Source organism: Schistocerca piceifrons, chromosome 2 (assembly GCF_021461385.2).
Source record: "Schistocerca piceifrons isolate TAMUIC-IGC-003096 chromosome 2, iqSchPice1.1, whole genome shotgun sequence".
Classification (NCBI taxonomy): Eukaryota; Metazoa; Arthropoda; class Insecta; order Orthoptera; family Acrididae; genus Schistocerca; species Schistocerca piceifrons.
The window spans coordinates 924,462,195-924,485,763 of record NC_060139.1 but is presented as its reverse complement, the minus strand read 5'-3'; the positions used below and the strand labels follow the sequence as shown (position 1 = coordinate 924,485,763).

The following is a 23,569-nucleotide window of genomic DNA, read 5'->3' as shown; positions in this document are numbered from 1 at the left end:
TTTAGTATGTGGACCAGGAGCTTACAATGGCAGGATGACTTGGGTCAGTAGTAGTTTGTATGCACACATAAATTAAACTGTATTGACAAACAACACATTGTAAATTGTAGTCTATGTGATATACAGTGCGTAAGAAAAGACTACACTGGTTGGAGGCGAAGTTGCAAAACGCTACTTATGCGTGGTCGAATATTTTGTAGTAGGAGCCTCAGCGCTTAAAAGGTACTATGGATGTCTCCTCTTCTCACCGTTACCACTGAACACTGTTCACACCTTCCACTTCTTTACTATTGGAGCCAACGAATATCCGAAGTAATATTTCCGTGGAGTTGTGGGTATCTCTACCTCGTATTCGGTCCGAGATATGTCTGCTACGATGTCTGACTACTGCCGGATTCTTCATACTCATCTGGCGTGGTCTCCATTCGTCTTTCACATTTTCCACTGGCGCGTTCTTGCCTCGTTAGTACAAAGGGGCTTCCCTCCACCTTCTCATATCCTATCGTTACAAATCTGTCGACCGTATACATGGACTGGTAACGACACAGTATTTTCCCAGATTACCTGACATGAAAAAAAAAGCGGCTCATTTACAGTGGTCAAAATGAATGTTGCATATTGCCGAAACTGTAAAATTTAAAGCTGTGATGCAGTAACACGTTATAAGTGCACAGGGTTGTTTGTAATATAATTATTGCGGAAACAGTCCATGTCCCCACCAAGACGAGCTGTACGTGCACTTAATGCCAACCGTGTCACCTGTAAACACTGCAGTATTTGTGTTGTGTATCACCATGAGAATTGTGTTGCTTCATGATGGTTTAGACAATATTAAGTTCCAAACTGCTACGGGAGTGCAGATGTTTAGATAAATGACAGAAATAGACCCCACGAGCAGGGTGTTTTTTTCTTACGTGCCAGAGGACCTTCCAAGGCTCCTGCTGTAAACAGTGTCCGGAGAGTGACGTGTCGCCTGATCACGAATCCACTCATGGTGGGCTGGGCAGCAGTGGGACAGGACGTTGTTTTCTGATGAGACCCGTATCAGTGTCCAAATGACGATACTGATATTCATGTGTGGAAGCAACGAGGACAACGTTTACATGCAGCGTTTACTCCCCAATTGGCAGCTCAGTAACGTTTTGGGGTGGAATCATCTATGTCCGCAGGACATCCGTTGCACCAGTACAAGCCGGCCGGTGTGGCCGTGCGGTTCTAAGCGCTTCAGTTTGGAACTGCGTGACCGCTACGGTCGCAGGTTCAAATCCTGCCTCGGGCATGGATGTGTGTGATGTCCTTAGGTTAGTCAGGTTTAAGTAGTTCTATGTTCTAGGGGACTGATGACCTCAGTAGTTAAGTGCCATAGTGCTCAGAGCCATTTGAACCATTTGAACCAGCACCAGTACACGGGAGGAAAACTAGTGTGAAGTACCGGGACCACATCCTTGGACCCATTGTGGCTCCATTAGGGAACATACCGGAGCGGGATCCGCGCCGGTGGACGACAATGTACGTCCACATAGTCACAATCTTGTGAACACCTTCCCTGGGGATCATACAAACGCCGGCCGAAGTGCCGTGCGGTTCTAGGCGCTACAGTCTGGAGCCGAGCGACCGCTACGGTCGCAGGTTCGAATCCTGCCTCGGGCACGGATGTGTGTGATGTCCTTAGGTTAGTTAGGTTTAATTAGTTCTAAGTTCTAGGCGACTGATGACCTCAGAATTTAAGTCGCATAGTGTTCAGAGCCATTTTGATCATACAAACAGTTGAATGGAATGATACACACATTTTCTAGAGCTCTTCTGCATTGAAAATGGTACATGCTAAAACGGTTCGCGGTCGTCCTGTCCCACCAGAGACTACATAGAGGCAGCTTTGGAAGAATGGAGCAACATCTGGACAATCTGGTAAGGAGAACGCCTAACCACATTCAGAAGTGTCTCTAGTTACAAGGAGGACCAACTGGTTAGTTAACAATGTGTTATGCAAGATGACAGTGAGAAGTAAGTGTATTGTCAGCAGTGGAATCTTTTGTAAGGTTTTTTTGTGTTTAGCAAGTGGAAATCAGTTTCTCTTCTTTATTCCAGTTTTCTTGCTTCCTCTTAAGTCCAGTGTTGACAACAAAGTAATACGCAACATTTATTTTGACCCCTGTATATTACAAAATCTCAAACAAACAAAAATAATGATACTGTATACTATCATAATTACTATCATAATAGCCAACCCATTTTTTACAACTGACAGAAATGGATGAACAAATAACATTTTAGTGTTACACTGTCTCGTTACAAGTCGCCAAGTCATTAACTCCTGGGACTATTCTATCCCGAGCTGTCGCCTCCTTTCCTAGTTAACGCCAGAGAGGTTCTGCAGGCACCATGACCTTCCATGACCTTTGCAGCTTCTGGCGTTTTGTCGTACTGTAGATGTTTCTGTCGAAACATACTGTATGAATATAATGGTACATGTTGGATGGTTAAAAATGACGAAGAGTTGGGAGAATTTTAAAGTCATTTAGTTCTGTACATCAGCACCTATAAAGTTCGAGGCAAACTGTCCACTGCAGGAGCCACTGACCTACTGTACCAGTTTGTCAGTTTAAATGGTCTTTCTACACACAGGCAAAGATGTGCGTTTAATTAGAATTAAAGAGATAGAGAAATTAGCTCACTCCAGGAGATAGCACGTTAATATGGAATAATAAGTTGGCATCAGACGAAGTAACTACTATGCTTGAATAGAAAACAAAGAAAATAATTCAAATATCAAAAGCATTCAGGGGGACGCCACAAAGCAAGAGAATGGCTGTTATTAACTAGCCATGAGAATTAGAGAGATTCGTTGGAAGGGACAACATACTTCGCAGCTCTTAACCAACTTAGCGAAAGGATATAGAGGGGTTCAACATACACTACTGGCCATTAAAATTGCTACACCACGTGCTACAGACGCGAAATTTAACCGACAGGAAGAAGACGCTGTGATACACAAATAATTAGCTTTTCAGAGCATTCACACAAGGTTGGCGCCGGTGGCGACACCTAGAACGTGCCGACATGAGGAAAGTTTCCAACCGATTTCTCATACACAAACAGCAGTTGACCGGCGTTGCCGGGTGAAGTATTGTTGTGATGCCTCGTGTAAGGAGGGGAAATGCGCACCATCACGTTTCCGACTTTGATAAAGGTCGGATTGTAGCCTATCGCGACATTGCTGCTCGCGTTGGTCGAGATCCAAAGACTGTTAGCAGAATATGGAATCAGTAGGTACAGGAGAGTAATACGGGACGCCGTGCTGGATCCCAACGGCCTCGTATCACTAGCAGTCGAGATGACAGGCATCATATCAGCATTGCTGTAACGGATCGTGCATCCACGTCTCGATCCCTGAGTCAACAGATGGGGACGTTTGCAAGACAACGACCATCTGCACGAACAGTTCGACGACGTTTGCAGCAGTATGGACTATCAGCTCGGAGACCACAGCTGCGGTTACCCTTGACGCTGCATAACAGACATGAGCGCCTGCGATGGTTTACTCAACGACGAACCAGGGTGCACGAATGACAAAGCGTCATTTTTTCGGATGAATCCAAGTTCTGATTACAGCATCATGAAGGTCGCATCCGTGTTTGGCGACATCGCGGTGAACGCACATTGGAAGCGTGTATTCGTCATCGCCATACTGGCGTATCACCCAGCGTGATGGTATGGAGTGCCATTGGTTACACATCTCGGTCACTTCTTGTTCGCATTGACGGCACTTTGAACTGTGGACGTTACATTTCAGATGTGCTACTACCCTTGGCTGTACCCTTCATTCGATCCCTGTTAAACCCTACATTTCAGCAAGATAATGCACGACCGCATGTTGCAGGTCCTGTACGGGCCTTTCTGGATACAGAAAATGTTCGATTGCTGCCATGGCCAGCACATTCTCCAGATCTCTCACCAATTGAAAACGTCTGGTCAATGATGGCCGAGCAACTGACTCGTCGCAATACGCCAGTCACTACCCTTGATGAACTGTGGTATCGTGTTGAAGCTGCATGGGTAGCTGTACCTGTACACTCCATCCAAGCTCCGTTTGATTCAATGCCCAGGAGTATCAAGGCCGTTATTACTGCCAGAGGTGGTTGTTCTGGGTACTGGCTCTGAAAACTATGGGACTTAACATCTGAGTTCATCAGTCCCTTAGAACGTAGAACTACTTAAACCCAAGGACATCACACACATTCATGCCCGAGGCAGGATTCGAACCTGCGACCGTAGCGGTCGCGCGGTTCCAGACTGAAGCGCCTAGAACCGCTCTTCCACATCGGCCGGCTCTGGGTACTGATGTCTCAGGATCTATGCACCGAAATTGCGTGAAAATGTAATCACATGTCACTTCTAGTATAATATATTTGTCCAATGAATACCCTTTTATCATCTGCATTTGTTCTTGGTGTAGCAATTTTAATGGCCAGTAGTGTATATATGGATAAACCATGCCTAAAACGGTGTAAGAAATCCGTTGGCATTCAAAACAGCTTTTCTCGTTCAGGAGTGTGTAAATACAGGTCGTGTATAATTTTAAAGTGGATTTTGTGCCATTCTTCCCTAAAATAATGGCAAGTAACAATGATGGAAGTGAATAGTGATCACGCAACATTCTCTCCAAAATTAGACGGAAATAGCTCAACAATATTGGGATCTGGTGCCTGCGGTGCCTAGTGGAGATGTGGCAGTTCATACTAGTGCTATGAAAACCAATCCGGGACGTTGTGAGATGTACGACCAGGGGTGCTGTCTTTTAGAATACGACGTCAGCACTGGGAAACAAACACTGCACCATGGGATGGACAGGATCAGCCATAATGCTCATATAGTCCTTGACAGTTATGCTATCTTGCAGGTTAATCATTAAGTTGATGAAAAGCTACGATATGGCTGCACAAATCATCACAGAACGTCCGCCATGTTTCACCCTTGGGACGTAAACTTTGCAGAAGCTAGAACTAGTGTGAAACAATCCTCATCTGACCAACTTACTGTCCTCGATTGCTTCGTAGTCTAGGTATTATTGCTGTTATGGTCATTCGAATCACTGATGGCTGGTTCTGAAATTCTAATTCGCCTTCCAATACCCTCACTGCGGAGCTCCCTTCACGTTGTGTACGTTCTGACAGGGTTTGCGAGTACGACAATGAGTTTTGCAGCGAGTTTTTCAGTTTTCGACCTCTTATTTTTCCTCAGAATCCTCTTCAATTACTGCCCGTCGTGATCATTCCAAATACAATTTTGTTCATGTTGTGACTTAACAGACGACTTTTATCCATTATCCCATTACAAATCTACGATACGGTACCGCTTGAATCCTTAAACGTTTCGACTACGTCGGTCACAGAAACACCAACAATTTGCCCCCTTTCGAATTGAGCTGATGTTTACTCAGGTGAATAAGCGAGCTTTGACTCATGTACACTAAGATACGTGCTAAGTGACGTTAGCATTGACAAAAGGTTTGCTACGATCGGCATTGTGTCCGTCTCCACCAACTATTATACAGATACAAATTGATGTTCTTTTTATTTAACAAAAAAATATCATGTATTTTTCATTTAAGACAATCCATCACTGTACCTTGACTTGAATACGCCCATTATGTGTGTCAGTGTAACCACGTTATGTAGCATGACGGCCGATATGCACTAACGTTTAATGGAATGTTGGACTGTGCTGCGAACTATTTCTATGTTAATGAAAGTGATGAATTGTTCTACGCAAACACATCTTCAGAAAGAGAAGCATCACTGATATTTCAACTGAAGCATACTACACCGAAATATGTCATACCTTTGAAAAATAATAGCTACGTGGACTGAAAATTTGTGTGCAATGTTATGCTGTTTGTGAAGGATAACAGAAGAAATATTGAATTTAATTGATGAAAGGAGAAAATATAAAAATGCAGTAAATGAAGCACACAAAAGGAACACAAACGTCTAAAAAATTAGATCGACAGGTAGTGGTTCAAAAATGGCTCTGAGCACTATGGGACTCGACATCTGAGGTCATCAGTCCCCTAGAACTTAGAACTACTGAAACCTAACTAACCTAAGGACATCACACACTTCCATGACCGAGGCAGGATTCGAACCTGCGACCGTAGCGGTCACGCGGTTCCAAACTGAAGCGCCTAGAACCGCACGGCGATCGACAGGAAGTGCAAAATGGCTAAGCGGGGATGGCTAGAGGACAAATGTAAGGATGTAGAGGCTTATCTCAGTAGGGGTAAGAGATATACTGCCTACAGGAAAATTAGAGAGACCTTTCGAGAAAAGAGAACCACTTGTACGAATTTCAAGAGCTCAGGTGAAAACCCAGTTCTGAGCAAATAAGGGAAAGGAGAAAGGTGGAAGGCGTATATACAGGGTCTATAACAGGGAGGTGTACTTGAGGACAAATTATGGAAATTGAAGAGGATATAGATGAAGATGAAATGAAAGATATGATACTGCGTGAGGAGTTTGACAGAGCACTAAAAGACCTGAGTCGAAACAAGGCCCCGGGAGTAGACAACATTCCATTAGAGCTCCTGACAGCCAAGGGAGAGCCAGTCCTGACAAAACTCTACCATCTGGTGAGCAAGATGTATGAGGCAGGCGAAATACCCCCAGACTTTAAGAAGAATATAATAATTCCACTCTCAAAAAATATTTCCAATCCCAAAGAATGCAGGTGTTGACAGATGTGAAAATTACCGAACTATCAGTTTAATAAGTCGTGGCTGCAAAATACTAACGCGAATTTTTTGCAGACGAATGGAAAAATTGGTAGAAGCCGACCTCGGGGAGCATCAGTTTAGATTCCGTAGAAATATTGGAACACGTGAGGCAATACTGACCTACGACTTATGTTAGAAGATAGATTAAGGAAACGCTAACATACATTTCTAGCATTTGTAGACTTATAGAAAGCTTTTGACAATGTTGACTGGAAGACTCTCTTTCAAATTCTGAACGTGGCGGGTATAAAATATTGGGAGCGAAAGCCTATTTGCAATTTATACAGAAACCAGATGGCAGTTACAAGAGTCGAGGGACATGAAAGGGAAGCAGTGGTTGGGGAGGGAGTGAGACAGGGTTGTAGCCTCTCCCCGATGTTATTCAATCTGCAAATTGAGCAAGCAGTAAAAGAAACAAAAGAAAAATTTGGAGCTGGAATTAAAATCCATGGGGAAGAAATAAAAACTTTGATGTTCACCGATGACATTGTAATTCTGTCACAGACAGCAAAGGACTTGGATGAGCAGTTGAACGGAATGGACAGTGTGTTGAAAGGAGGATATAAGATGAACATCAACAAAAGCAAAACGAGGATAATGGAATGTAGTCGAATTAAGTCAGGTGATGCTGAGAGAATTAGATTAGTAAATGAGACACTTAAAGTAGTAAAAGAGTTTTGCTATTTGGGGAGCAAAATAACTGATGCTGGTCGAAGTAGAGAGGATATAAAATGTAGACCGGCAATAGCAAGGAAAGTGTTTCTGATGAAGAGAAATTTGTTAACATCGAGTATAGATTTAAGCGTCAGGAAGTCGTTTCTGAAAGTATTTGTATGGAGTGTAGGAATGTAAGGAAGTGAAACATGGACGATAAATATTTTGGACAAGAAGAGAATACAAACTTTTGAAATATTGTGCTACAGAAGAATGCTGAAGATTAGATGGGTAGATCACATAACAAATGAGGAGGTATTGAATGGGATTGGGGAGAGGAGGATTTACTGGTACAACTTGACTACAAGAAGGGATCGGTTGGTCGGACATGTTACGAGGCATCAGTGGATCACCAATTTAGTATTGGAGGGCAGCATGGAGAGTAAAAATCGTAGAGGGAGAGCTAGAGATGAATACACTAAGGAGATTCAGAAGGATGTAGGTTGCAGTAGGTACTGGGAGATGAAGAAGCTTGCACAGGATAGAGTAGCATGGAGAGCTACATCAAACCAGTCTCAGGACTGAAGACCACAACAAAAACACTTATTGCAATGTTCATTCAATTTATTATTTTATGCTAAAACCTAACCCTGAATGACGCAGTTTTCATAGTCTTTATATTCATGACTGCAGACGATCCTCTCACATTTATGTCACCACCTGCCAAAAGTCTGAACGTTCACCTTTTGTAGCGCGGACGTAGAGGTAGAGAGGCAATGAAGCTCTGCAAGGTACCGGCAAGGTTGTGGAATCACGCTGACTGCTGTGCTGCGGCTAGCTGGGCTATGTTCCTCGATTAAGAATCCAACGCGCGAACAGCCCGTTCGAGTTGGTCCCACGGTTTGTGATTGGGCTTAAATACCGAGAGTTTAGTGACTAGGGGGATACGGTAAACTCATCCTGGTGCTCTTCTACCCTCACGTGTACACTGAGTGGTGTGCGACACATTCCACTTTCCTGCTGTAGACGCAATCACTCCGAGGGACAAGCAAACTGCTTATAGATGTGGGCATGGCGCCAAGGATGTTGGTCCATTCCGCGTTCGAAAATAGTGTCACTCAAGGGAATGCCACAAAAATATTCCCCAGACCAGAATGTTGGCTCGTCCAAGCTCAACACTTCCTACACTAGTTCCAGGGCAGTACGCGCCAACGACCATCTGTGCGATGAAGCACAAAACGGGCTTCATCTGAAAAGGCTACCAACCGCCACTCAGTGGACGTTCAGTTGCGGTTTCGTCGTGCAAATTCCAGGCCCCTGTCCCTGATGAACAGCAGTCAGCAAGGCTGCATGAGTCAGGCGCCTGCTGCAGAGGCGCATGCCCAGCCACAAAAAACACGATAGTAAGTTTGCTGCAAATGTGAACATTAGAAACGGTGTGCATGTGATTTGAAAGTTGGAAATATAAAGCGTAAGAAACAGTACCGGCAAGAGAAGAAGCACTGTTTTCAGTGCTCTACCTTCATCAGCTATCGTTGCCAATACGGTAAAAGACGATATATCATGGGCTTCTCATCTTTGCTGTCTCAAATGTAGAAACAAAGACAAAACTCTATTTACGACGGTAAATACAGTATGTATTTCATACCAGAAAAATGTTTGAAAGTAGCTCCCTGACAAGATGTTGGCAGCATAAGCATTGTAATAATTATTGTTTAAAACAACTGTCACAAGTAAGCTACAGAAACTACGAACAAAAAACAACGTTGCCTAAACCTACATTATAATGCCGACGTGTTTAAAAACGGGAAATGACAAGAAAGATTAAGAAGAAAAAGAGTACACAGAGATTAATTTTTAAAAGCATCTGCTTCTAGTGTCCCGTGAGGAATGGTTAAGATTCAGGGATATTGGGAATTATCTTTGTATATGAGGTTTGTGAGGTGCACAAACGAAAAGTGAATACATGAGATGAAGTGGTTAGTCGCATCGTGGACGCTGTTGCTCTCATCAGAGAACGTGCAGAGGCATTCGGACAACCAACACAACATGTCCTCCCAAGAGTGCTCATATGCAATGTAGCTGACCATGGGGTATAAAAAAATTTACTGTCAACTTCACAATACCTTAATATAAATCTCTTAAAAATACGTATTTTTCAATTGATACTCTGTAAAAATCATGTTGTAATGTTTACTAACTGTTGTATATGTGTACATGTGTAGACCTGACAATTTATTGAATAATACAGAAGCTGAATAACACTCTACATGAAATTTTTATATCTCGGAATAGCGCTTATGTCCATATGAATTTTTTTGGACTCAAATGATAGTTCCTGCCGTATCCTTGAAAAGTGATCATTACTCCTGGGTATCCTGTATACAGGTTGGTCCATTGATCGTGACCGGGCCAAATATCTTACGAAATAAGCATCAAACGCAAAAACTACAAAGAACGAAACTTGTCTAGCTTGAAGGGGGAATCTAGATGGCGCTATTGTTGGCCCGCTAGATGGTGCTGCCATAGGTCACACAGAAATAAACTGCGTTTTTTAAAATAGGAACCCCCATTTTTATTACATATTCGTGTAGTACGTAAAGAAATATGAATGTTTTAGTTGGACCACTTTGTCACTTCGTAACAGATGGAACTGTAATAGTCACAAACATATGGCTCAGAATTTTAGACGAACAGTCGGTAACAGGTAGGTTTTTTAAATTAAAACACAGAACGTAGGTACGTTTGAACACTTTATTTCGGGTGTTCCAATGTGATACATGTACCTTTGTGAACTTATCATTTCTGAGAACGCATACCGTTACAGCGTGTTTACCTGTAAATACCACATTAATGCAACAAATGCTCAAAATGAAGCCCGTCAACCTCAATGCATTTGGCAATACGCGTAACGACATTCCTCTCAATAGCCAACAGCAAGTAGATCGCCTTCCGTAATTTTCGCACATGCATTGACAATGCGCTGACGCATGTTGTCAGGCGCTGTCGGTGGATGACGATAGCAAATATCCTTCAACTTTCCCCACAGAAACAAATCGGGGACGTCTGATCCGGTGAACGTGCGGGCCATGGTATGGTGCTTCGACGACCAATCCACATGTCACGAAATATGCTATTCAATACCACTTCAACCGCAGGCGAGCTATGTGTCGGACATCCATCATGTTGGAAGTACATCGCCATTCTGTCATGCAATGAAACATCTTGTAGTAGCAGCGGTAGAACATTACATAGGAAATCAGTATACATAGCACCATTTAGATTATCATCAATAAAATAGGGGCCAATTAACCTTCCTCCCATAATGCCGCACCATATATTAACGCGCCAAGATCGCTTATGTTCCACTTGTCGCCACCATCGTGGATTTTCCATTGCCCAGTAGTGCATATTATACCGGTTTACGTTACCGCACCAAGGTCGCTGATGTTCCACTTGTCGCCGCCATCGTTGACTTTCCGTTGCCCAGTAGTGCATATTATACCGGTTTACTTTACCGATGTTGGTGAATGACGCTTCGTCGCTAAATAGAACGCATGTAAAAAATCTGTCATCGTCCCGTAATATCTTTTGTGCCCAGTGGCAGAACTGTACACGGCGTTCAAACTCGTCGCCATGCAATTTCCGGTGCATAGAAATATCGTACGGGTGCAACCGATGTTGATGTAGCATTCTCAATACCGACGTTTTTGAGATGCCCGATTCTAGGGCAATTTGTCTGCTACTGATGTGCGGATTAGCCGCGACAGCAGCTAAAACACCTACTCGGGCATCACCATTCGTTGCAGGTCGTGGCTGACGTTTCTGATGTGGCTGAACACTTCCTGTTTCCTTAAATAATGTAATTATCCGACGAACGGACCGGACCCTTGGATGATATCGTCCAGGAAACCGAGCAGCATACATAGCACACGCCCGTTGGGCATTTTGATCACAATAGCCATACATCAATACGATATCGGCCTTTCCGTAGTTTGTAAACGGTCCATTCTAACACGGGTAATGTATCACGAAGCAAATACCGTCCGCACTGGCGGAATGTTACGTGATACCACGCACTTATACGCTTGTGACATTTACAGTGTCATGTATCTCAAAGCGAAAAAAGTGGTCCAACAAAAACTTTGATATTTCTTTACGTACTACACGAATATGTTATAAGAAATGGGGGTTCTTGTTTAAAAAAACGCAGTTGATATCCGTTTGACCTATGGCAGCGCCATCTAGCGGGCCAACCATAGCGCCATCTGGTTTCCCCCTTCAAGCTAGACGAGTTTCGTTCTTTGTAGTTTTATCGTTTGATGCTTATTTCGTGAGATATTTGGCCCGGTCACTATCAATGGACCACCCTGTATAAAGGGACTGCAGTTTAATTTATTTGCCGGCCGAAGTGGCCGTGCGGTTAAAGGCGCTGCAGTCTGGAACCGCAAGACCGCTACGGTCGCAGGTTCGAATCCTGCCTCGGGCATGGATGTTTGTGATGTCCTTAGGTTAGTTAGGTTTAACTAGTTCTAAGTTCTAGGGGACTAATGACGTCAGCAGTTGAGTCCCATAGTGCTCAGAGCCATTTTTTTAAAATTTGTTTCGTGTTTATACATTTGGTACTTGGTTATGTGTAGCAATGCCTAAACTTGATTCAGATGAAACCATAATACAAGGGACGTTCAATATGTAAATGCAACACATTTTTTTCTGATACCAGGTTGATTTATGCAGGATTCCAGTACATCATAAGAGTCCCTTCTCTTTTGGCTACAAAACTCCATTTTTCATCATAATCTCCGTAAAATGCTAGGGCCTTGCCGTCCGTTACTGGAAGAGCCTATACGCCTACATCGTACCACATACTAGTCGACGTCGGAGCCATCATCTTTCTGCATCAATAACCTCCCTCCTCACTCCCCCCTCCTCCCCCGATCATCCACGTACAGCTTCCTTCGGAGTGCATTATTCATTGGACCAAAAAGATTCAAGTCGTAAAGTGCGAAATCTGAGCTGTAGGATAGAGGAGGAAGAGCAGTCCCATGAACTTTTTTCTCTTGGGTGTGCAGACTTGTGTAAGGCCTTGCTTCCTCCTAGAGAACGAGAATGTAGTTTGCAATTTTTTGGCGACGAAGACGCTTAAGTCGTTCCTTCAATATCCTGAAGGTGTGTGCGGGGAGCCGGCACGCCGGAGATCGCGACGGTTTCCTCCTTCTTGTTGTGATGATGACGCACGCCTCGCCCTAGAACTCACCGTGCATTTTTTCACTGCCAGGTCTCCATAGATATTCTGCAAACATCTATGAATATCTGCGATGCTCTGGTTTTCCGCCAAAGGAAACTCAGTGACTACTCTCAGCTTGGGAGACACGACGTTTGAATGATACGTATAACGCCGCCGCATATCGGAACTTCATGAAACTTTATAGGCTGAAGCGAGAATATTCCAAGCTGTCCCACAACAAATTTCTCATTTCTTCAAGCTATACTGAACGAGGAAACAATGTGTTGTGTTACTTATTGAACGTCCTGCGTAGAACGATGCCTTTGTAAGTAGGCTGTTTAGGTTCTAATGTTGGTAACGCCACGTAGCGCTCTGTACGGAAATCACTGGCTGTGCTGCGTGCAGACTGTGGCTAGTTTTCATTGTTGTTTGCTACTGTAGTGTTGGGCAGTTGGCTGTTCAACAGCGCGTAGTGTTGAGCAGTTGGAGGTGAGCCGCCAGCAGTGGTGGATGTAGGGAGAGAGATGGCGGAGTTTTGAGAGCGGATGATCTGGATGTGTGTCCATCAGAGACAGTAAATTTGTAAGACTGGATGTCATGAAATGATATATGTATATATATATATATATATATATATATATATATATATATATATATAATGACTTTTGAACACTATTAAGTTAAATACATTGTTTGTTCTCTATCAAAATCTTTCATTTGCTGACTATGCCTATCAGTAGTTAGTGCCTTCACTAGTTAGAATCTTTTATTTAGCTGGCAGTAGTGGCGCTCGCTGTATTGCAGTAGTTCGAGTAATGAAGACTTTTGTGAGGTAAGTGATTCATGAAAGGTTTAGGTTATTGTTAGTCAGGGCCATTCTTTTGCAGGGATTATTGAAAGTCAGATTGCGTTGCGCTAAAAATATTGTGTCTGTCAGTTTAATTTTTCTAATGGGACGTTTCACCTTGAGTTCGGATGGAGTTTACTCCGACGACGTTACGTAGCTTTACGACAGTAGTTAATACGAAACGCTTCTCAAATTCTTTGGAATAAATGATGACACGTATTTATTTATTTACATACAGTTGCAGTCAAGTGTAAGATCCTTATGAATAAAACAAAAACTTCCCCTCTACTTGGTCCAGGTTCTAGAAGCTCCTCGTTAAAGATGAGACCTACCAGAGAACTAATGTGTCCCTCCGCAGCGTTTCACTGAAGACGCCCATCGGATAAAACGAGCTGCCCAGGCGGCCCCACGCGGGCAGCCTGCCCTCTGCAGGCAAACATCCGCCGCGCTAGTGGCCGCGCCGCGCCACTTGTTGTCGGGATGGAGCGGTACGCAGGTCGCGTCGCCCTGGTGACCGGAGCCAGCTCCGGGATCGGTGCCGCCATCGCACAGGCGCTGCTCAGGCGCGGGCTCAAGGTCGTCGGTCTCGCCAGGAGGGTCGACATGGTCAAGGTAATTAATTAACCAGCAGCCTCGTCATATTATCTGAGGACCGTACAGTCACAATAACTGTGGCGTTGCTTCTGTTTGTGGCGTTGTTTAGCTGTTTGTAACAGAAGTAGCACTGTTTTCAGTGCCAGAAGGAAATGTATATGCTATATTAAGAGTAAGGTATTATTCTTTCGTTTTTGAACCAATCAGTTTTTTATGATACAATGCTAACCGGTTTCGGCCTTCAGAGACCATCTTCAGGTGCTACATCAGAAAACAGAAAAGCTTAAAATCAAGACCTGAAACAAGTGCAATTACTTTCACTAGATCTACCTGTGAATTTAGTAAAGTGCTATTACAATTCATATGGCTCATATATATGGGCGGTATTTCATAAGCCAGTGTTCATCAAATAAAAGTGGCTCTGAGGACTATGGGACTTAACTTCTGAGGTCATCAGACCCCTAGAACTTAGAACTACTTAAACCTAACTAACCTAAGGACATCACACACATCCATGACCGAGGCAGGATTCGAACGGGCGACCGTAGCGGTCGCCCGGTTCCAGACTGTAGCGCCTAGAACCGCTCGGCCAAGTGTTCATCAACGTCTCTGCAAATGGAATGTCGTTTTTTTTCCAGAGCGTATTAACACTTCTTGCTGCTAAAAAGTGAGCCCAACTGTAAGACTAAACCCTAGAAAAAGTATTGTCTTAACTTGTCCATATACTTTTTTTTTTTTTTTTTGGTCATCAGTCTACTAACTGGTTTGATGCGGCCCGCCACGAATTCCTTTCCTTTGCTAACCTCTTCATCTCAGAGTAGCATTTGCAACCTACGTCCTCAATTATTTGCTTGACGTATTCCAATCTCTGTCTTCCTCTACAGTTTTTGCCCTCTACAGCTCCCTCTAGTACCATGGAAGTCATTACCTCATGTCTTAGCATATCTCCTATCATCCTGTCCCTTCTCCTTATCAGTGTTTTCCACATATTGCTTTCCTCTCCGATTCTGCGTAGAACCTCCTCATTCCTTATCTTATCAGTCCACCTAATTTTCAACATTCGTCTATAGCACCACATCTCAAATGCTTCGATTCTCTTCTGTTCCGGTTTTCCCACAGTCCATGTTTCACTACCATACAATGCTGTACTCCAGACGTACATCCTCAGAAATTTCTTCCTCAAATTAAGGCCGGTATTTGATATTAGTAGACTTCTCTTGGCCAGAAATGCCTTTTTTGCCATAGCGAGTCTGCTTTTGATGTCCTCCTTGCTCCGTCCGTCATTGGTTATTTTACTGCCTAGGTAGCAGAATTCCTTAACTTCATTGACTTCGTGACCATCAATCCTGATGTTAAGTTTCCGGCTGTTCTCATTTCTACTACTTCTCATTACCTTCGTCTTTCTCCGATGTACTCTCAAACCATACTGTGTACTAGACTATTCATTCCATTCAGCAGATCATTTAATTCTTCTTCACTTTCATCAGGATAGCAATGTCATCAGCGAATCGTATCATTTATATCTTTTCACCTTGTATTTTAATTCCACTCCTGAACCTTTCTTTTATTTCCATTATTGCTTTCTCGATGTACAGATTAAAGAGTAGGGGCGAAAGTCTACAGCCTTGTCTTACACCCTTCTTAATACGAGCACTTCGTTCTTGATCGTCCACTGTTATTATTCCCTCTTGGTTGTTGTACATATTGTATATGACCCGTCTCTTCCTATAGCTTACCCCTACTTTTTTCAGAATATCGAACAGCTTGCACCATTTTATATTGTCGAACGCTTTTTCCAGGTCGACAAAGCCATGCTTCCATTAATAGCCGTAACGTCAGAATTGCCTCTCTCGTCCCTTTACTTTTCCTAAAGCGAAACTGATCGTCACCTAGCGCATTCTCAATTTTCTTTTCCATTCTTCTGTATATTATTCTTGTAAGCAGCTTCGATGCATGAGCTGTTATCTGATTGTGCGGTATTCTCGCACTTGTCAGCTCTTGCCGTCTTCGGAATTGTGTGGATGATGCTTTTCCGAAAGTCAGATGGTATGTCGCCAGACTCATATATTCTACACACCAACGTGAATAGTCGTTTTGTTGCCACTTCCCACAATGATTTTAGAAATTCTGATGGAATGTTATTTATCCCTTCTGCCTTATTTGACCGTAAGTCCTCCAAAGCTCTTTTAAATTCCGATTCTAATACTGGATCCCCTATCTATTCTAAATCGACTCCTGTTTCTTCTTCTATCACATCAGACAAATCTTCACCCTCATAGAGGCTTTCAATGTATTCTTTCCACCTATCTGCTCTCTCCTCTGCATTTAACAGTGGAATTCCCGTTGCACTCTTAATGTTACCACCGTTGCTTTTAATGTCACGAAAGGTTGTTTTGACTTTCCTGTATGCTGAGTCTGTCCTTCCGACAATCATATCTTTTTCGATGTCTTCACATTTTTCCTGCAGCCATTTCGTCTTAGCTTCCCTGCACTTCCTATTTATTTCATTCCTCAGCGACTTGTATTTCTGTATTCCTGATTTTCCCGGAACATATTTGTACTTCCTCATTTCATCAATCAACTGAAGTATTTCTTCTGTTACCCATGGTTTCTTCGCAGATACCTTCTTTGTACCTATGTTTTCCTTCCCAACTTCTGTAATGGCCGTTTTTACAGATGTCCATTCCTCTTCAACTGTACTGCCTACTGCGCTATTCCTTATTGCTGTATCTATAGCGTTAGAGAACTTCGAACGTATCTCGTCATTCCTTAGTACTTCCGTATACCACTTCTTTGCGTATTGATTCTTCCTGACTAATGTCTTGAACTTCAGCCTACTCTTCATCACTTCTATATTGTGATCTGAGTCTATATCTGCTCCTGGGTACGCCTTACAATCCAGTATCTGATTTCGGAATCTCTGTCTGACCATGATGTAATCTAATTGAAATCTTCCCGTATCTCCCGGCCTTTTCCAAGTATACCTCCTCCTCTTGTGATTCTTGAACAGGGTATTCGCTGTTACTAGCTGAAACTTGTTACAGAACTCAATTAAATGTAAGCGTAGGCTTCCGCGGCCGTTGTCTTCTTCAATAAAATTCTTCAGGGTATCAGACCGCATCGTCATAATTTAAAATGCGCCAACATTTCGGCCAGCGTTGCAGCTAGCCTTCATCAGGGCCTTACGTTAACTGATAAAGGCTAGCTGCAACGCTGGCCGAAACGTTGGCGCATTTTAAATTATGACGATGCGGTCTGATACCCTGAAGAATTTTATTGAAGAAGAACTCAATTAGTCTTTCTCCTCTTTCATTCCTTGTCCCAAGCTCATATTCTCCTGTAACCTTTTCTTCTACTCCTTCCACTACAACTGCATCCCAGTCGACCATGACTATTAGATTTTCGTCCCCCTTTACATACTGCATTACCCTTTCAATATCCTCATTCACCTTCTCTATCTGTTCATCTTCAGCTTGCGACGTCGGCATGTATACCTGAACTATCGTTGTCGGTGTTGGTGTGTTGTCGATTCTGATCATAACAACCCGGTCACTGAACTGTTCACTGTAACACACCATCTGCCCTACCTTCCTATTCATAACGAATCCTACACCTGTTACGCCATTTTCTGCTGCTGTTGATATTACCCGATACTCATCTGACCAGAAATCCTTGCCTTCCTTCCACTTCACTTCACTGACCCCTACTATATCTAGATTGAGCCTTTGCATTTCCCTTTTCAGATTTTCTAGTTTCCCTACCACGTCCAGGCTTCTGACATTCCATGCCCCGACTCGTAGAACGTCATCCTTTCGTTGATTATTCAATCTTTTTCTCATGGTAACCTCCCGGAGATCCGAATGTGGGACTATTCCGGAATCTTTTGCCAATGGAGAGATCATCATGACACTTTCTCAATTGCAGGCCACATGTCCTGTGGATACACGTTACGTATCTTTAATGCAGTGGTTTCCATTGCCTTCTGCATCCTCATGTCGTTGATCATTGCTGATACTTCCGCCTTTAGGGGCAATTTCCCACCCCTAGGACAAGAGAGTGCCCTGAACCTCTATCCGCTCCTCCGCCCTCTTTGACAACGCCGTTGGCAGAATGAGGCTGACTTCTTATGCCGGAAGTTCAAATGGTTCAAATGGCTCTGAGCACTATGGGACTCAACATCTGTGGTCATAAGTCCCTTAGAACTTAGAACTACTTAAACCGAACGACATCACACACATCCATGCCCGAGGCAGGATTTGAACCTGCGACCGTAGCGGTCACGCGTTTCCAGACTGAAGCGCCTTTAACCGCACGGCCACACCGGCCGGCCATTATGCCGGAAGTCTTCGGCCGCCAATGCTGATTATTTATAAAAAATTAGGCAGTGGCGGGGATCGAACCCGGCACCGAAGACGTTTTGATTATGAATCAAATACGCTACCCGCTTTTTTTTTAATTTGACCACTTTTTTTCCGTTAAAAAGCCCCTTAGGAAAATGGAACTAAAAAAAAAACCCTAAGTGCCACCGCCACTTTTCATCCTATAACAAAAAATCTGATCCACTTCAGGCGTTGGCTCCTGAGTAAACTCACCGCAGAGAGCTGCCTATATATCAGGGGAAATGGGAAATCAAGGTTAGGGCTATCCTTTGCCACGTTCTTTTTTTTTACATGATTACATTTAGGGAACGTGTACAAATGAGAATTCTAGTAACTCAGTGTTACAAGTAAGTGTTACAACAACGAAGGTGGCATAAAAGAGTAATCAAAAAATAAAAATGTAAATCACTGATGTAATTCCAACTAAAAGGTTCTTCAATAACGTAACTGGTTCCACTTGGAGCCTCGCCATCGTTTTCTGATATCTCCAATAGCGCCTTTGAAGGGCATCTGCAACGGAAGCATTCTGCTTCGCTAGTGCCTCAAGGAAAACAGCATCCTTGCAGCAGCTTGTCTCTTCCTTCGCTCATGGCTGACAAGGCAGAACGTTCAGCCGTTAGTGTGATGCGGTACAGAACATTAACCGCAGCTTGGCACTCCCCAGCTGAGTGGGGGGTTAACGAAAACGCTGCGTAAATAATTTGCGAAGAGCGTACGGTATTTCGGTGTGCGTTCGAGGGCATTGTGAGCATTTTGTAGGAACCACCAGTAATCAAGCTGCTCTTCCTCTCCGTCACTAAAGATGTAGGTGACGGTAAGTCCTTTGAACCATGTGAGCGCATGATATTTTGCAGCCGGAAAGTAAGTTTCATCGGGACAGAGTAGGGTCTGAGGGTCAATCATATCAGGTGTGACCCGGAGGTAACAAGCTAATATCTTCTGTGTTAGTCGCCAAACTCCGGACGATGATGCGCAAGTAAAACGATGTTCATCGGTATCCAAAAGGTGACAATCTGGACAATAAGGGGAGTCTGCCAGTCCAATAGTGTGAAGTCGCTGTCGTGTGGCATATTTTTTGTTGGCGATCTGATACCACTTCGAACGCACCGTGGATGACAGAAAGTTGTGGTGTATCGTTTTCCACACTCTTGGCCAGTGAACCGTAGGGTACTTGTTTTCCACCACGTTATGGGGAACAGCCCGCAGAAGGTTGGTATAAAAATCTTTCACCTTTGGTGGGCGTGTGGCGGAGACGTTCGAGCTGACATAGCTGTAATCAAGAATGAAAGTCGACACATGGGAGAGCTGTGGTGCGACGTGCGCAACCGACACCGGCTGGACGTTAGAGACTGGCATCAGAACCTGTAGTAAACGACCCGTGAGAGAGGTATATTGACTTTTCCATCGTTTCCTCATGTTGCTCATGTAAAGGGCAGCTGCTCTCGCCCTGACGTTGACCAATCCCAGCCCTCTTTTGTGCACTGGGAGGGTAAGAGTGTCGTATCGTACTTTAAAGATATGACCTGCGGAAATGTAGTAACTGAAGGCCGCCTGAAGCCGGCGACCTATCTGCAGCGGTAGTGGGAGGACCTGTGCCACGTGGTTGAGTTTTGATGCTACGTAGAGGTTCAAGTATTCAACACGTTGTAGCTGATTCAAGTCCCGGAGCAGGTTCTGTCGCACCATTGCGCGTATGACCTGTAATAGCCATCGGTAGTTTGCTGCAGCTGTTTTACGTACATCTTTCTTGAACGTGATTCCCAAATATCGCAGATCAGAAACTGGTGGGAGGGGAGCGAGGGCTTCCGGTCCGCCCAATATCCAACGCCGCCGACTTGTTGATGTTCAGAAAACTGCCTGCAGCCTGTCCGTATCACTCAATCTAGGTTAGTACGCTTTGAACTTCGTCATTGGAACGAACCAGCAGTAGCAGGTCGTCAGAGTGTGTCCTATAGCGAAAGGTGACGTCCCTCAGTATGATGCCAGGTAGGCGGTGGTTGAGGCCCCCTAGGAGTGGCTCGAGTGCGATTGCATAAAGGTAGGTAGAAAGGGGACAACCCTGTCGTAGAGACCTCTTAATGGGTACCGGTCCTACCGTCCTTCCATTGACCTGGACGTGTGAGCTGGCTGCGGTCCAAAGACGTCGTAGGGTGTCGATGAGGCCCGGGGGGAATCCCATACAGTCCATCACTCGTAGGAGGAAGTTGTGGTGCACTCTATCAAAGGCGCGGTTGAAATCGATGGAGACGATCGCCGCTCTCAGACGGCACGCAGAAGCGATCGCTATTAAGTCCCTGCAGTCACCGGTGGCCATCTGTATGTTGGCTTCTCCCCCCTGCGACGTCTGTTCTGGAGCGAGGATCATCGGCAAAGTCGTCTTAATACGGCTCGCCATAATCCCGGTGAAAATCTTGTAATCGGCGTTCAGCATTGTAAGCGGCCGATAGTCGTTAATCGATAGCCCTCCACCTGGCTTGTGTACCAGTATGAGAAGACGTTCTACAAACGCTGGCGGCACAACACAGTCTGGAAACATAAGTTCTCGGAACATTATAACCCAGCAAGGCATCATGATGTCACGGAAAGTCCGGTAGAATTCGATGGGCAATCCATCAGGTCCAGGAGACTTATTGGCCGCACCTTTGTCCACGGCGTCTTCGACTTTTTCAAGTGAGATTTCCTCTGTTAGTGCATTCACGGTAGCCTCGTCGATAGTACGTGTTACCTGCTGTAACACTTCAGTAGTGGCCTCGTCATCGACGGTTCTTTCCTTGTAAAGATGACGAAAATGATCCTCCACCGCCTTTACTATGGTTGCTTGGGTCGTACATAAGCGACCGTCGTGTGTCCTGAGTTGTGTGATTAAATGTTGGCGTTGTCGGCGCTTATCCGCCACAACGTGGTGCATAGTGGGTTCTTCTGCAACCGTTCGGTCGTGCCGTCGCGAGCGGACTACTGCACCTTCTAGTCGGCGCTTCGTCAATGATAGTATGTGAGCCTTGATTTTGCTTTGGTCATGTTGTCTTTCTGGGGAAGGGGGTAAGGCGTCGAGGTCCCTGAGTGCCGCGTAGTAAAAATCGAGGATCTGTCGATGCCACGCAGTCACGTCCTTGCCATATTGCATAAGTGTCCTACGGATTGCTGGTTTGGCACAGAGGAGCCACCACTCCAGGGTCGAGGTGTATGGTGGGTGGCGGCGTTCACAGTCAGTCCACGTTGCTGCAACTTGCCGACAGCAATGCAGGTCCTGGAGATGCGTTATGTTGAGCTTCCAAAAGCCATTGCTGCGCCAGACTTGTTGGGGCCGTAGGTGTATAGTGCAGATATAGGCACTGTGATCAGAATAGGCTTGAGGCCATAGTTCGGCGTCCACCACACCTTGTGTGAGATCTTGTGACACATATGTGCGGTCAAGTCGGCTGGCCGAATGACTGGTAAGATGAGTGTGGCCAGAGCGATTACCGTGGACTTTTTCCCACGTGTCGCACAAATGAAGTTCTTGGATCATCGCACCTAGTTCAGGACAAGGCATGTAATGTGGGATTTGATCCTTGGGGTGAAGTACGCAATTAAAATCGCCGGCGAAGACGCTGTGGTCGTATCGTCCAAGGAAAAGGGGAGCGACATCTGTGGAGTAGAATTTGGCGCGGTCGTGACGTCTTGTGGTACCCGACGGCGCGTAAACATTAATGAATCGGGTGTTGAGTGCCGTAAATGCTATTCCTCGCGCGGAGGGAAGAAACGCGACGTCGGTAACTTCAATACCTTCACGCACTAATATTGCCACTCCGGTGTCTGCAGGGCTACCGGGCGTCACATGTGTGGCGTAACCGTAAAAGTGCGGGAGTGCAGTCGTTTTCACTTCTTGTAGGAAAGCAAAGTCAACTCCCATGGCTCGTATGGTTTCTTTCAAAAGTTGGATGTTGACAGGAGAACTGATCATGTTGATATTCACTGTCGCCAGGCGGTAAGCCTGGCAACGCGTTGTTTGGGCGGGGTTATCCATGTTGAAGTTGGAGAGAAGCGAACATCAGAAGTGATGTCACCCCCCGCCGAACGCGGTCCTCCATGTGCTGCTTATGCTGCACGATCCGGCGGCGCCTCAGCTGGCCGCGGGTCGGGATCTTGTGTCTCGACGTCCTCGGCCCACGAAGCGGGCGCGGATGTCTGTTCATGTTCCATAGCCTCGGAATGTTTGATAGTAAGGGACCGGGCGACTTCGCTGCCTGCACTGGTACCTTCCCGCTGCTCACTGTTTCTGTCAATGGGCTGATGGTCGAAAGCTGCATGTTTTTCTGTCTATTCTGCAAGGTTGGAGTCAGTGGAAACAGCCTCAGCTTCGCGGCTGGCTTCTTGAGTGGTCAGTTGTTCTTCCCCGGCCGAATGCGATCCGCTGTGTTCCGACACGGTCCGACGACGGCGCTTTCGGCGTTTCGGTGATCGCTGTTTCCGTGCGTGGCCTTCATTGTCAGAAGACGGCACTGTCTCACGCTCCGACGGAACAAACGCTTCGGTCGGTAGAATAAGGGAATCAATTGCCATCTTGCTGGCGTCAATGTCTGTCGCGTTCGGTAGCTCCAGAGTCGTAGTAGTATTTTCCACCACTAGCCAGGTCGGCGGATCATCCAGGTTTTTGTCCGTGGAAAGTGATTCTTGTAACGCTGAAGCGGTCGGCCGTGTCTGTTGTGTGGAGAACGTCGTGAGCGCCGCCGCGTAAATCACGGGTAGAATAGTCTTCGCCGCTGGTGGTGCAACGTCCTTCGGTGGGAGTTGTGTGATCCGACGCTGGAGGCACTCGGAACGAAGGTGACCTTCCTTGCCGCATCCGGAACACGTCTTCGGCTGGCCGTCATAAATAACTATGGCCCGGCATCCTCCTATCTGTAGATAGGATGGCACGTGTCGTTGGAGATCTATGCGCACTTGGCGTACTCCATTGAGTACTGGATACGTCTTAAACTGGGTCCATTTTTCAGCCACGTGTTCGTGTACTGTGCCGTAGGGGCGGAGCGCCGCTACAACTTCTGCCGCCGGGAGTTCAAATGGAAGTTCGAATATGCGTATAGTCCGCAGTCCCATTGCGGCATGGCCGACCT

At 45.1% G+C, this 23,569-nt stretch overlaps 1 protein-coding gene across 1 annotated transcript in view; it reads left to right on the top strand.

The window, feature by feature from the left end:
• Positions 1-13,980: 13,980 nt before the first annotated feature.
• LOC124777396 (dehydrogenase/reductase SDR family member 11-like) overlaps positions 13,981-23,569 on the top strand; it is a 63,880-nt gene continuing 54,291 nt past the window's right edge. Inside the window, exon 1 of the mRNA XM_047252788.1 lies at positions 13,981-14,112. Within this exon, the coding sequence (XP_047108744.1) occupies positions 13,981-14,112 (132 nt within the window). The remainder of the gene's footprint in view (positions 14,113-23,569) is intronic.